The sequence below is a fragment of the Gobio gobio genome, assembly GCF_949357685.1.
Source record: "Gobio gobio genome assembly, chromosome: 2".
Taxonomy (NCBI): Eukaryota; Metazoa; Chordata; class Actinopteri; order Cypriniformes; family Gobionidae; genus Gobio; species Gobio gobio.
Window position 1 is genome coordinate 31,290,973 of NC_137098.1, and position 14,360 is coordinate 31,305,332.

At 36.9% G+C, this 14,360-nt stretch overlaps 2 protein-coding genes across 3 annotated transcripts in view; one reads left to right on the plus strand and one right to left on the minus strand.

Moving 5' to 3' along the window:
- katnb1 (katanin p80 (WD repeat containing) subunit B 1) overlaps nucleotides 1–10,931 on the plus strand; it is a 19,964-nt gene extending 9,033 nt beyond the window's left edge. For both annotated transcript variants that reach the window (XM_079837529.1, XM_079837530.1), the window contains exons 12-19: nucleotides 704–855; nucleotides 986–1,104; nucleotides 1,189–1,407; nucleotides 4,809–4,958; nucleotides 5,170–5,246; nucleotides 5,349–5,423; nucleotides 8,124–8,240; nucleotides 9,237–10,931. In XM_079837529.1, coding sequence (XP_079693655.1) covers nucleotides 704–855; nucleotides 986–1,104; nucleotides 1,189–1,407; nucleotides 4,809–4,958; nucleotides 5,170–5,246; nucleotides 5,349–5,423; nucleotides 8,124–8,240; nucleotides 9,237–9,372 — 1,045 coding nt within the window. In that variant the 3' untranslated portion in view covers nucleotides 9,373–10,931. The remainder of the gene's footprint in view (nucleotides 1–703; nucleotides 856–985; nucleotides 1,105–1,188; nucleotides 1,408–4,808; nucleotides 4,959–5,169; nucleotides 5,247–5,348; nucleotides 5,424–8,123; nucleotides 8,241–9,236) is intronic.
- slco3a1b (solute carrier organic anion transporter family member 3A1b) overlaps nucleotides 10,927–14,360 on the minus strand; it is an 18,315-nt gene continuing 14,881 nt past the window's right edge. The window contains exon 10 of the mRNA XM_079837550.1: nucleotides 10,927–13,680. Coding sequence (XP_079693676.1) covers nucleotides 13,304–13,680 — 377 coding nt within the window. The 3' untranslated portion in view covers nucleotides 10,927–13,303. The remainder of the gene's footprint in view (nucleotides 13,681–14,360) is intronic.

Here is a 14,360-nt window from a genome sequence, read left to right on the forward strand (position 1 = left end):
ATGTACACTGCATGTGCTCGTGAAGAACTTAGAATGTCACTTCTAGAAAAGAACGTCAGGGAATGCACAAGCTTATAAAATGTATACCTTAAATGCAATTGCCTTGGATAAAAGCATTAAAAATCAAAATGGTTTACATTTTACAGGTAAAGTTTGGTCAAAAAGATTTTTTTTTTTTTAAGGATTGTGATGCTAAAGACTGGAGTATTGACTGTTGAAAACTCCACTTTGCCATCCCAGGAATAAATTACATTTTTAAAATGTATTTAAATGGAAAAGTTATTTTAAAGTATATAAATATTTCACAGTATTACTGGTTTTGATCAAATAAATGAAGCCTTGTTAAGCATAAGACAGTGTTTCCCAACCCTGTTCCCGGAGTTGCACCAACCGTACATATTTTCGATCACAGGAATCCACTCATCAGCTCTTTAGTAGAGACTCCAAGAAAAGAAAATGATGGGTCAGATAAGGGACACGTCCAAAATATGTACTGTTGGTGTGCCTCCCAGGAACAGGGCTGGGATACACTGGCATAAGAAAAAAGACTTTTCAACAAAAACAAATCTTACCCACCCCAAAACCTATGAAACAGTAGTGTATCTTTATAACGTACGATACCAGTGCAAAAACCAGCTTATGGAAGGATTTTGTCTGATGGATGTTTTTCTATGCATTTTAACATGCTGATCTTCTTGTGTAGGATGAAGCAGAGTTCAGAGGCTGATCGCCGGAGTCCAGAAGGAGAGAGGAGAAGTCCCAGCAGTGAGGATGAGAAGGAAGACAAAGAAAGCAGTGCAGAAATCACCAACCCAGAAGATTATAAAGAGATCTTTCAGCCCCACAGTGTCATCTGTGAGTTGCACAAATTAAGCAATTTTGTTCACACATGCTGCTTTACATGCGCCATGGTAAATAATCTTTCTCATTAACATTTCATGTTTCTGGGTCTTTCCTTTCCCGTTTTTCCATCCGGTGCATGCAGCACGAACGCCACCTAAAAGTACTGAACCTTTCCCAGCACCCCTAGAGCACTCTTTCTCAGAGAGCGTGATAGAGAAACCTGGCCCAGCGGTTAAGATTGTAACTCCAGTAATAGACAGGGTAGGTTTTCCATTTCTAAAGTGTTTTTAAGAGTATTAAGTGTAGGCTGTGATTTGTGTATATTGAATCTTTGTGTATTTTCAGGCAGGACAGTTGAAAGGTCCTATGATCTCCTCTACTCCAGTACAAAGAGTGGAACCAACTGTGATCGCTGCTGCTCCCCGTCCAGTTGCTGTGGTGACCACATCAGTGACCTCTCCCTCTCGTCCTGTGGTTACTACCACCAAACCCAAACCCTCCACAGGAATCATTCTCTCAACACGCAACGAGCCAATTGGCCTCAATGCAGGGGAATTCCTTTCTGTGAGTACAATGGATGTTTAACATGACTGTCTAAGCACTATTGTTTCTTTAAGATGATTCACTTTTGTACTATGCTGCTTTCATGTCATGTCGGAATTGCTGTAATTATTAGATGGAGATTCTTGGAGCTGCTGGAGCCTGATCACGTCCATGTGATAATTTTCTGTTTCTATGGCAATGTTCATAACCCTGAATGGGTTCATGAGTTGCTTTGTTGATAAAGATAGCAAGATACTTCATCACTACTAATTCACCCCTTGCAAAATACTGAAGAACAAAGACATTTCTGTTATTATAGCCAGAGACTGCTACACTCACAGAATAAAATGGTACAACAGCTGTCACCAGGGCGGTACCCTTTTAAACTGGTTTATCTTACCTTAATGTAGTGTGTAATATAGCCGTTTGTACAGCTAGACGATATGGCCAATAACAATTTTCATATCAGTCTTATCGATTAAAAAAAAACATTTATTGTCAGAATATGACAAACACTTCACACTTTTTCAGTCATTTATTTAAAGCTGCAGTCCGTAGTTTTTCCTCTTTGTCGCCATCTTTGTTTGAAATCTGCAAATGCAGTTATTCGCGGAATTATCAACTTTACATGATTTGTGCCTCGGCACGGCACAGAGCGGAGGAATCCAATGTTTTAAGGAGTGTGCGGCTGTCAGTCACCGCGCCGGTGTGGATACTGTCATTCAGAATCACAGATTATACTTTTTGAAAGTGTGACCAACATAATAATTTTCCCTGGAAAATGTCATCTGAACAAGTAAGTAGATAACATCGACTTTTGTTCTGACCAACTAAGGGAAAACAAAAAAGCATTGCAGTAAATTGCGATGATTAAATCTACCGCTCGCTTGTATCACGTCAAACCATGCAAATTATACTTTGTTTTCAAATTGTTAATGTTAACAACATCAGCATAGCGTGACTACATTTAATGTGTATTAGGGCTACCTGTAGTTTAGTTTCCATTTCTGTGCAGTCTAATTTGTAACTATAATATACCAACAAATTAATGTGAAGTAAGTTAGAGGTGAATTGCTACATCTCAGCTAGCACAAAATAATTGATATTTACATAGCAAAAAGAGAAAGGCACAACAAAGAAAGCTCCGTAATTAATTAAGCAAACAAGTGTGCTTCTGTTACATAATTGAACCATTGAAATGTCTTGTCCAGCAGAAAAAATCGGTCTCTGCATCCGCTTTGAACCCCTTCAAAACACTGAGTTCACGCCACCTTTCAAAAGCCATTTTTATCCTTGTTTTCGCATAGGCCCGGTTGAGTCTCTTTTTTTCTGTAGCCACTCCGAGGGTGCGTCTCAATCAACTCCCTAGCTCAGTAGTCAGGACACTGATCAGGGAGTCAGCCCATTGACTTGTGGCCTAATCAGTGCCCTGACTATTGAACTAGGGAGCTGATTGAGACGCACCTTGAAAGTCCGAAGTCTTTTGCATTTTACAACGGGGGAATCTCCCGTTGTCACTGGTGATTGTGGTTTGAACCTTTCTGGATCCGCCATCAAATGTGACGTAATGACGCAAAGACATGCTTGAATTTCCCGCGGAAATCCACCAGTACCACTGGAATTAAAAACATTACAAGCTTACTGTTATAAATCAAGCTACGGTAAGCAGATAGTATTGAACACTAGCTGGTTATGTACTATAATTTTGTACTATAATTTTTAACCCAAAAAAGTTACGGACTGCAGCTTTAACAAAATGAATATCTTAAAAGAATTAATTTCTTTGTTTCTGCATGTGCTAACGGGTGATATTGTTACGAGTCATGAAACAAAGGGTTTGTGTTACCTGACTTTGACATGTATCTTTGGCACAGTTTTCAGTGCAGGCTGAAATATTCATAGTATTGCATGTTTTGTCCCTTAGAAATGCACATTTGACCGTAGCTTGAGTTGGCAGTAGTAGTTTGAGTTAGGATGCAGATGTAAATTTGTTCATTAACAATTAATAATAACGGGAACATCTGTAAAAATTGTAAACTCAAACTAACAAACCAAAATATTATGACCGTTCGAGTTACATTAAATGTAACATTGGTCTTCCATAGCCTACATTTTTAGTTCTTAACCACAATTAAAACCATGCATATAGTACCTCATTACCATATTAAAATGTAACTATGGTATTTGTATGAAAAACAGTAGCCTAAATACATGTAATATAAATGCACACATGCTATAGCTTAATCAAAAAAATACTGTAATTATATTCCATTACTCCTTTTAATACACATCTACAATAATAATATAATACAATGCAATGTGAATATCCCACATTTCTGCCACAATAACATGGTGCACTTAGTATTACTACAGTAAATCCATGTTAAATGATGGTGATTTGTAGATTGAAAAGCCTTCTGACTGTATTGTTGCTCAGTGTTTGTCAGCATGGTTTCATCTGGCTTTAAACTATTTAAAATAAGACAATCGTTCTTCGCTGAATTCAAGAGTTTCTTACTGGATCTCGCATTGCTATTTAGTGGTTGCGTGACCGAGACGGATCCGCGAGTACACGCATCTGCTATAATAAGCTTGCGTTGCGCTGCCGTTCGAGCAGAGCGGATAAATGGTCCACGTGGCACGGTTCAAATGAGTACAGCTGTTTCGTTACACTTTTGCCGCATAAACACTTGTATTAAACATTTATCGAACTCTTATCGTTTTATAGTGGAAAATTATATCAATTGTTTTATCGCCCAGCCCTAGCTGTTTGTGAACGTTAAAGATCTGTAAAGTTTCAAAGATCAAAATTCTTGATCTCCCAAAGGGAGTTTGTCTCCCAAAGGAAAGAATCAATTCTGAACTGCTTGAAACGAGTCGTTAGTAATTCCAGTCTTGCGTCCTGCACAAACCTACGTAGGTTTGTAACAGATTTGCATAATGCCACGGTTGCCACCCTATGGTCTTCATTGGCTGTCTGCGAACAACATCTGGTGTCTGCTGTTTGTTGCGGTGCTCGTGACTGACGTCTAACTCGGCATAGCATGAAACGCGCTGATGACGTGTAATGTCTGCGTGAGCAGGGTGCGCGGAGGTATGAATGCATGCGTTGACAGGCAGATAGGATATTGTATCATTGCATTAAGACCGAACATTTTATGGTCCTACATCTTCCACAGGCTATACACATCTATACATACAAATATAAATACATTTAGCTATGTAAGCCCACTTAACTTTGTGATTGCTATTGAGATGTGAAGAGACTTTCAACCAGCATAACAAATGTTTCTGGAACAAATCACCTACCCTGCCTTTTAAAATGGTTCATATTAGTATCTTTTTGAAAGGGTACTGTCACAGCTTTTGTACCAGTATGTAAAATACTGAATGATTCTGAGTAATCCATCTTGTTTTAATAGCATGCACGAAACGCTAAAGCCAGCGTGATGGGAGATGAAGAGGCGTTAGCACAGATCAGGAAAGGGCATGACACCATGTGCGTAATGCTGACCAGTCGATATAAAAACCTGGACACAGTACGCTCCGTCTGGGCCAGTGGTGATGTCAAGGTAAGTGCAACAGCACTCAAGCTGATGAGCTTTGATAAATTGAGGGACAGACCGATTGTAATGAGAGATCTGTTACTGGCTGATGGATACATTTACTGCTACACATTGAAAATGTATTTCTAATGTAATCGAGTAAATGCTGTAATGGGCTATTATTGAAAGCAGTGGTACGCTAAAAGCAGTGTGTGCATTTCCCCTTCATGTTGCCCAGACTTCTTTGGATTCAGCTGTGTCTATGAATGATCTGTCTATTGTGGTGGACATCCTTAACATAATCAACCTCAAACCGTAAGCATCCACGTACATTATCAGTCACATTGAATGCGTCTGTCCTAACTGGCTTCATTTTAGCTGAATTCACTAAGAAGTGAAATTATAATTATCTTTCAGATCACTGTGGAAATTGGACCTCTGTACATCCATCTTGCCACAGATTGAGGAATTGCTGCAGAGCAAATACGAAAGGTGACTCATTCATGCTTATGATGTTCACTGTGCTGCAAAAACTTGAGCTGTCTACCTCGATTTTGATCATCATGTGCAGTTGGCTGTCACTAACGATTATTTTGGTAATTGGATAAAAAAAATGTGTTGTAATAAAAATAGAACAATAACCATTAAAATGGCTTAAAATACATAGGCAATGAGGCAATAATATTTGGTTCAGATGAAGTATCAAAAGCTAGAAATCATATGGTTTTATTGAACAACACTGTTAAAATGCATGCAGGTTGTAATCATATTAGGGATGTCACGATTCCTTGATTGAATTCAAGTAGACTCATGTAGGCATTATGTAAAGCAGCGGTATTCAAATGGCGGTCCCGTTCCAGACCCTGGTTTGGTTCCATCTGGACCATGGGACATAGGCTAATTGCATCCTTTTTTTTTTTTTTTTTTTACCTCTTCTACAGATTAAAGTGAGCAGCATGTCAAAACAACAGAGTGGACCACAAGCACTCGTGGTCATTTATTGTAATGATTTTTCGGCGCTACATCCTCTAATATTTTGAGCCAAATGTGCATCATTCAAGCCCTTTCCACTCCGTGCGTGTTGCACATTTGAGAGCTGCAGATGACGCAGTTATTTTAACCACAGAAGCAGAAACACGCTACGCAGCAAAATGGATGCTTTTGCTAAAATGCTGCAGAAAACGAGAATGCAGCAAATACAATATTTTAACTAATATTTTAACTAAACCAGGTTAACGCATGGTCCTTTTTTGTTTTTGTTCCCCATACATTTTATAGTTTATTATGAAACGCTCTTAATATGCTGATTAATAATGCTGTTATAATTTGGAACATTATTTGGATATGGCAAGGGAAGACAAAAAACATTGAAATTACTGTTTTGTGCTCATAACGTATATAATCTAAAAATCAAAACTCTTGTTTGTTTTTAGTGGTTTATTACTTTGAGCAAAATATAAAAATGGTCCATAATTCTTTTTTTTTTTTAACCCTGCACCCCGAGTACGTTTTCTCAGTCTCAAGGCTTTTTATGTGTGTAAATGTAATAAATGAATAAAATAAAAATAATCATGAGATTAATAATAGCCTGATAAAACATCTGATCTAACCTATTATATTCATATCAAAAATGTGCTTTTTTTGTTAAATATTCATTGGTAAAAAAATAATAATGCTGCGTTCACACCAAACGTGAATAGTATGTCTGGAGCAAGTGATTTCAATGTTAAGTCAATGTAAAGACTCGTTGACGTGCGTCTGGAGGTCCTGCGGCATAATGGACATGATTCTGCCTCATTTGCATGTCGACCGTCTTGAGTGATTTTATTTGGTGCTTTTTGTGCATTCGCACGTTTGAAGCAAATTCGCGTCTGACGCCCGAGTTGAAAAATCTGAACTTTGGCATCTATTTGCGCCGCGTTAACCAATCAGGAGCCTGCTTGCTGCTGTCACGTGATGAGAAACCCTGCATAATTTAAAAATACTACTGTTATTGTGTCACAATTTAGTTTTAAGACTTTTTCAGGTGAGAATGTAGTTCTTTAAAAACCTCAAATCTGTGGGGGGTTTTTTTATAAAGAGCGCCTATTTAAAGATCCAGATTTTTTTTAAGAGATCCGGGCGCTCATTAACCCTGGCGAGAGCAGCCTTTCCTCGGCCAGTCCTTCTGATGTTTGCTGCTGGCTCGAATGTCTCTGTAGTGGTTAAACATGAGAGAGAATTTGTCTTGTGTAGATCTAACGGTCAATCTTTGGTCTCATGAATCTATCATTTGTTTGCCAAATCGTTTTGACTGAGGGCAAAGAAGTTTCATAACTTAATTTTTTTAGGATATTTAAATATACATGCAGTGAAGATAATGTAGGTAGTAGTGCATTGCCTGGACCACATTTGTGTGGCTATTAATGTTTAATATATTTTTAATGAAAACGAAAAGAGTTAGAGTGGTGTTTAATGACATTTCTCCTAGAGCGCCTTGATTCGCTTCAAACGCTCGATTTATACATGCGTCCAATTCGCTGTGGATGCGTGAATGGACTCAATGTTCAAGCGTCCAACTAGATGCGGTAGACGCGATTTTGACGCTCTATTCGCATTTGGTGTGAACGCTGCATTAGACATTCTTAGACTGTGACTGCCCTGATGGAAATGTATAACCGTTAAAGTAGGAAATTTTACTTAGTCTTCCGGCAAGCTAATTTGTGGTGTACCTCAGGGCTCTATTTTAGCACCCACCCTTCTGAAGACTCCTTAAAGGTTGCTATCCATGCCTTCATTACATCTCGGCTGGACTAGTGTGACTCCCTCTACTATGGCATTTCTAAGACCCAAATTTCTCGGCTACAACTGGTTCAAAATGCTGCAGCTAGGTTCCTGAAGGGACGGAAAAAATTTGATCACGTCACTCCACTTGAGATCTTAACACTGGTTGCCTATCCAGTTCAAAATATTACTACTAGTATACAAATCCTTAAATAATCTGGCACCTCTTTATCTGACAAACCTACTACACCTATACATTCCTCTGAGAGGACTTAGATCAGATGGCAAACTCTTTCTTAAGCTCCCCAGAGCTCGCTTAAATACAAGAGGAAGACAAGAGGAAATAGAGCTTTTGAAGTAAATATATATATATATATTAAAATTAAAATTAATTAAAAAAAATATTAAAATTAAGATTTCTTTCTACAGTTACGTGCAGACTGGTTGTATGTCTTTGAAGCTGATTCTGAAGCGTTTTTGGCCGTTAATCTCAGACACACTGACTGCTCCTCCATCTGTAGGGGTGGACATCACTCGAGAGGAGAGGTTAGTACCCAACAAACACTTGTGTTGTGATATAACTTAAGTCTCTGTCTAAATTATACACTCTTGTTGATTTCAATGTTTCCGTAATGTTGGTTTGATTTCGTAGGTCAGAATATATTAGAATTTACAATTTGTGCACCGCAAATGAATGTGCATAATGCATACACTAAAGTTTGAACATTCACAGCGCTGGCTGATCTGCTGATGATCCTCAATTTATTTAAATATTCTTCACATGACCAACAGTGTAACCAAACAAGTTTAATTCAAACGATTGTTGTTGTTTTTTTTCCCTGTCAGCATAAAAAAAAAGCCAGCCACCGGCAGCATTTTTGATCATTTTCACAAGTTCCATGGCCCCCAGAATTTTTTTTGTATGAATATCTAAACATGCAGTATATCGAAAGAAAGAACAACATTAGATCAATACTTGATTGTCTAAGTTCCATTAAAAAAAAAAGCAATATTGACAACTTGATTTTTCTGAGCTTTTTGCTCAAAGACTACATCCAAATCAGGTTCAGAACGATAATTAAAGCAGATTTTGTAGGTCGAGTCCATCAACACCTCTAATTCCTGCACTCCTATAGCTTGTCCTGGGTCGATATTTAATTCAGTAACATTAGGCAGTTTTGATTTTTATACGCTGTTGAATATGGAGTTATTTTACATATGCATATAGTTACATATATGGCTTGTTTCTGCATCATCTTTGCATGTGTTTTGATCAGGAGATTCTGTATTCTTTCAGAAGATGTCATAACTCCCCCTTTCGTATAACCGTAAAAACACACAGCCGGAAAATTCGGTTCACCGCAATTGATTGTTTTCTAACATGATGGAAATTTCCATCAATGGCGAGGAAAGAGTTAAATGGTGCCTTTTTAATGAGCCAAAATCTTCCACGTGGTGAACTATTAGTCTGAAATAGTTTTTTTTTTTTTTAAGTCATGTAACTGGAATGTGTTTTTATGGGACTTTTGTAATGTTTTTCAGGCATCGGAAATGTAAAGCTTGCTATAAGCAGTTGAAGAACCTCAGTAATGTAGTGAAGAACCGGGCGGAGCAGGTTGGTCGTCATGGCAGCACTTTCAAAGAGCTACAACTACTTATGGCACCGTTGGACTACTGAGACGCGTGCGCACACACGCAGCGAAACGCTCCTCAATCTCCAAACACTAAAAGCTCAGTCAGAAAGAGCGAACAATGGGTAAAGCACTGCTCTCCATGACTGAACTGCGTGCGTGCGTGCGTGCGTTCTCATTAACAAGCACACTTTGGAGTGAAGTATTTATATATAGGCTTTTGGTGGTTATTTTCCTAGTGGATAAACCTTTTTTTTTTATGCACAAGTTGTTTTTCTAAACACTGTCAATAATAAAAATGAACTTTCAAATGAAAGGGGTTCCCAAAAAATATTAAGTGGTGTTTGGATGAATCTTTTGTATGATTTTAGTATGCTTTATTCCAGTGCTAGTAACTTAAAGTTGTTCATGCAAATTCGCCCCGTTGACCAGCAGAAAGATGATTTGATAGTGACTTTGGAGTAAGCAGTGCTACATGCATCACTACATTAGTGACAATGGACTTTTTTCCTGTTAATTGAGTGTATATATTTTAAATGTTTTTGAATGAAGTCTCTTCTGATAATCAGGCCTGCATTTTGATCAAAAATACAGAAAAACAGTAATGCAATAAAGTCTTTCCAACATTGATAATAACTGAGTATCAAATCAGCGTATTAGATTTCTGGATCATGTGAAACCTGAAGACTGGAGCAATGATGCTGAAAATTCAGCTTTGCAACACAGAAATTATATTTTAAAATGTAAAACCATTATTTTAATTTGTAATATTTCACTATCACTGTTTTTCTGTATTTTTGATCAAATAAATGCAGGCTTGATTAGCAGAATAGACTTTTTTCAAAAACTTTAATAGTAATGTTTCCAGAGTTTTGATTGGTACTGTACATTAAACAATATTTTTCTGGATTCATTACCTTAAGTCACATTGTCAATTTTGGCTTCTTTCAAAAACATTAAAGTAATGTTTCCAAACTTTTGACTGCTATTGTATGTGAATGAACATTCCAACAGATGCCTAAGTACATAATGTATTAGTAAGGGCATATAATGAAAATGTAATGGATAATTGGTTTTAAATATCTTATATGCTACTGTGGACAGCAAGTAAAGCCTTAAATGGTTTTTGATGACTGCAGATATTTAAGATTTTACTCGGCAAACAAATCAATTGTAATGTTTTTGATCCAAAATATCCATATGTATTTAATAAGAGGCTAAAATATTAAGCTGCATAAATGTGAACACACTGATGCTGCATTTAATCAGCACATTTGTGTGGTATGATACTAGTGTATGCAGTATATGGTACTGATGTTGTGGATTAAAAAAAAGCCTGCAGAAATAGTCCTATTCGCCTTGAGAAGGAAAACAAATGTAAAATTAATCTAAATATGTTGCGAGGCATACCAAACACACTGCAGTTGCACAAATGCCAACAGTCTTCCAAATAACTCTGTGGTATGAAATGAAGAGCAAAGGTGCTTGTAAATTATTCAGTTTCAATGTAATCAATGCTTTATGTGCAGAGACCCTTTCTTGGTCAAGAGAGGAAAATAAATAATTTGAGCTTCATAATAAAAATGCAAGGACAATGTTTTAGTGCAGATAGTCGTTCATGTAATATTTTCTTTTCTGTTTTTTTTTTTTTACACCTTTTATGGTCATTACACATAAGCTTCGTAATACAGACATGGGTAGAAAAATATACCACAACATTCCTCTGTAAGCATAACATAATCTCCATCTGCATTTAACAATAATATATTTTGTCCAAAGTTAAGACTTGTAACATCACCTGTAAAAGCCTAAAGCATCGCTATATTCTACATTCTGGAGAGAATAGACTTAGATGTCGCTATGTACAAGGTGTAATGGTTGCTTAAGATATCACATATGTCTACATACAATACAATAAAGCATCTTGCGGTCATATACAATTCCAGCATTATGAAGAACTGCCTCTCAGAGAGAACTCAGAACACTTAAATGGCATCACTTTGGCACTTTTACGGCAATGAATTATCTATAGAGAGGAATGATTATATAAACAATGACATCATTCTTATATCATCCCATTTGTATTGACTCCGGCCTCAACATTCAAGCAATCAAGCGTTTCGGCGTATATTGCAATGCATTAAAATAATGTGCTTGGGAAGCCATTTACATGAAGGGTGATAATGGGTTTGGGTTTTGCCCTATGTGGGTCTCTTCAGTGTACTTGCATCCAGTAAACCATCTTTGAAAAGCAGCAGAAACAAATCATTTTCCTCTATAAAAAGCATTCAGCTTTGTTACATTACCATGGATCCACCACCTTTCAGTCCTGCATTTTTTGTTTTTACTTTTTTGTTGTTGTTTTTTTACAAAAAGCATAGAAAATAAGTCATAAGTATATGAAACAAATTCTTAGGTCCAATGCCATACAAAAATGTATGAATTAACTCTGAAGTCATTTTTAAATATTTGTTCATATTACAATTATTTAGTGTCACTCGGATTAATATTTTAATAGTTGACAAATAATTTCCTTATGTTTATTTCCTTGTTTTATATATTGCAACATTTGCAACAAAAAAAAAACAAATAATAATAATATATATATAGATACGTTTTACAACTTTTACTGCTGTAAAACTTTTTTACTCCTTGCATTTGGTCTTCCAAGCGAACTCCTTGAACGTATTGAACAGATTGGAAGAAAAAAAGTATACAAGGCGCCGTAACACCATTAATAACTCTGCGCACACTGTATAAAACACCATTTAAGAAGATGCTGGAGTAATAGAAGGGAAATGCCTACCTTCTCCAAAACAATACATCCCCTAAAATTCCCATGCGCCTACTCTGATGCATCAACATGCAATACCTGCATGCATTGAAATAAATCCATCTTTCCGTCCTTCAGCGTCCTCTGCTTGATAACAACTACTGATTAATGTTACATGTTGCTTTAGATGTTGCTCAGGACCACTGCAGATGACAAATAACGAGGCATCACAAAACTAATGAACCTTTTGTCTATTCAAGCTATACGTTTTCACAGACACGGGCCTAATATGTTCACTATTATGTATTTAGGTTGATTAATAGGTTACATGACTTGTGTGAACTCTGCACTTGTATCTATGTCTTTTAAAGTCTAATGACTGTACAGAGGAGAGATTGAGTATTAACATCAAGCTTTCTAAGACCCTCCATAAAAATAGACTGATTAGAGCCTCACGATATTCAAGTAAACATATTAGCTAATATTCATAGAACTCATATGCTAATATTCTTTACATTTTTTTAAAAAATACTAAAAAGACCATCCAAAATGAAACCTAAAAAAGGTGCTTATATATGTAAGCTGGGGCTAGTTTCGACTGATGGAAGATTAAAGGCCCGTTCACACCAAGAACGATAACTATAACGATAATAAATATATTGGCGTCCACACCAACTCACAATATTGCTCCGCAGTTTTGTCGTCTGCCGCTTTAAATGCTCAAGCTCTATAAAACAGGATCGATTCTGATTGGCTGTCAATTTTTTTATCGTTCATCAGCTGGAGAAAAATGATGACAATGAGACCGTTTCTGTTAGGCTATAGTTATGGTGTGAACGCTGCTATTCTTTTATATTAAGAACGATTTTTAGAATTGTTTTTTTCCCCCGTTATACTTATCCTTAATGTGAACGGGACTTAATTGTTCGGTTTTGGAACTGCAACCTAATACATCCCCTAATATGATAGATGCGTTTCATCTCCACATATCATATATCCAGCATATACAAGTCCTGACTACAGTAACAGTCAAATTCATTTGGCTCTGTTTAGTTAAAACACCCTGGATACGCTAAAAGAGTGCCCATTTCTCCCAAGCGGGAATGTGCAGAAATCGGCGTACATGGACTTTCTTTTGAATAAAAGCGTTATGAGACTAAATTAGCATGTGCATATAGGCCAGCTTGGCCCTCTTTGGGGTGGGACTATATGGCTGACTCCATGTTCTCGCTCCAGGCGTGGTCATCTAGGTTGTATATGAACTTGGTGCGGTTGGAAGGGTTCTGTACAATGTCCTTGCCCAGGTTGTCCAGGGTGAGGTTGGAGGCGAACAGCTGGCTTGGGGTCAGGTAGTCCTCACTGTTCTTAATGTACCTGGAGTAGTTCTGACGCAGACACTGCCAGGTGACGGTGTAGAGGATGAAGGCGCTGGATTTGAGAACGATGGCGATGCTGACGTAAAGGTAGCGGTAGGTGATGTTGTCATAAAGCATGCAGGCCCCTTTAATGCCGCACACGGAGCTCCACAGGAGGCACGTGGAGTCAATCCCAATGCCAAAGATCAGAGGTGGAGGAATGAAACCTGGGACATTGAAAACAGAGGTCAGTATAATGTACAAATACAATTTTTAATACACTTACAGCCTGTCAGAGGAAAAAAAAGTCAGAATTGTAAGATAAAGTCGCAATATCTTACATTTTTTTTATTCAGTGGCAGAAAAAAGCTTCCATTAACTTAAACATGTTTTTTTTCTTTTTTGAAATAAAATCTTTAATTCCGCAAAGACGCATTAAATTGATCAAAAGTTACAGTAAAGACATAATGTTACAAAAGATTTATATTTAAAAAAAATTGTTCTTTTGAACTTTCTATTCATCAAAGAATCCTTTAAAAAAAAGTGTCACGGTTTCCAGATAAATATTAAGCTGTCTTCGACATTGATAATCATGTATCTTGAGCAGCAAATAGGCATGATTTCTGAAGACTGGAGTAATGATGCTGTAAATCCAGCTTTACTATCACAGGTATCAATTATATTTAAAAATGTATTACAATAGAAAATAGTTACTTTAAATTGTAATTATATTAAGTAAATATTACAGTTGTACTGTATTTTTGCTTGAATAAATGCTGAGCATAAGAGACTTCTTTCAAAACATAAGAAAAATCGAAATGACCCCAAACGGTAGTGTACATATAAGTTAAATAAGCAAATTGACATCAACCAAACCAAACCAAGATAAAGATGCATGTTTAAAATA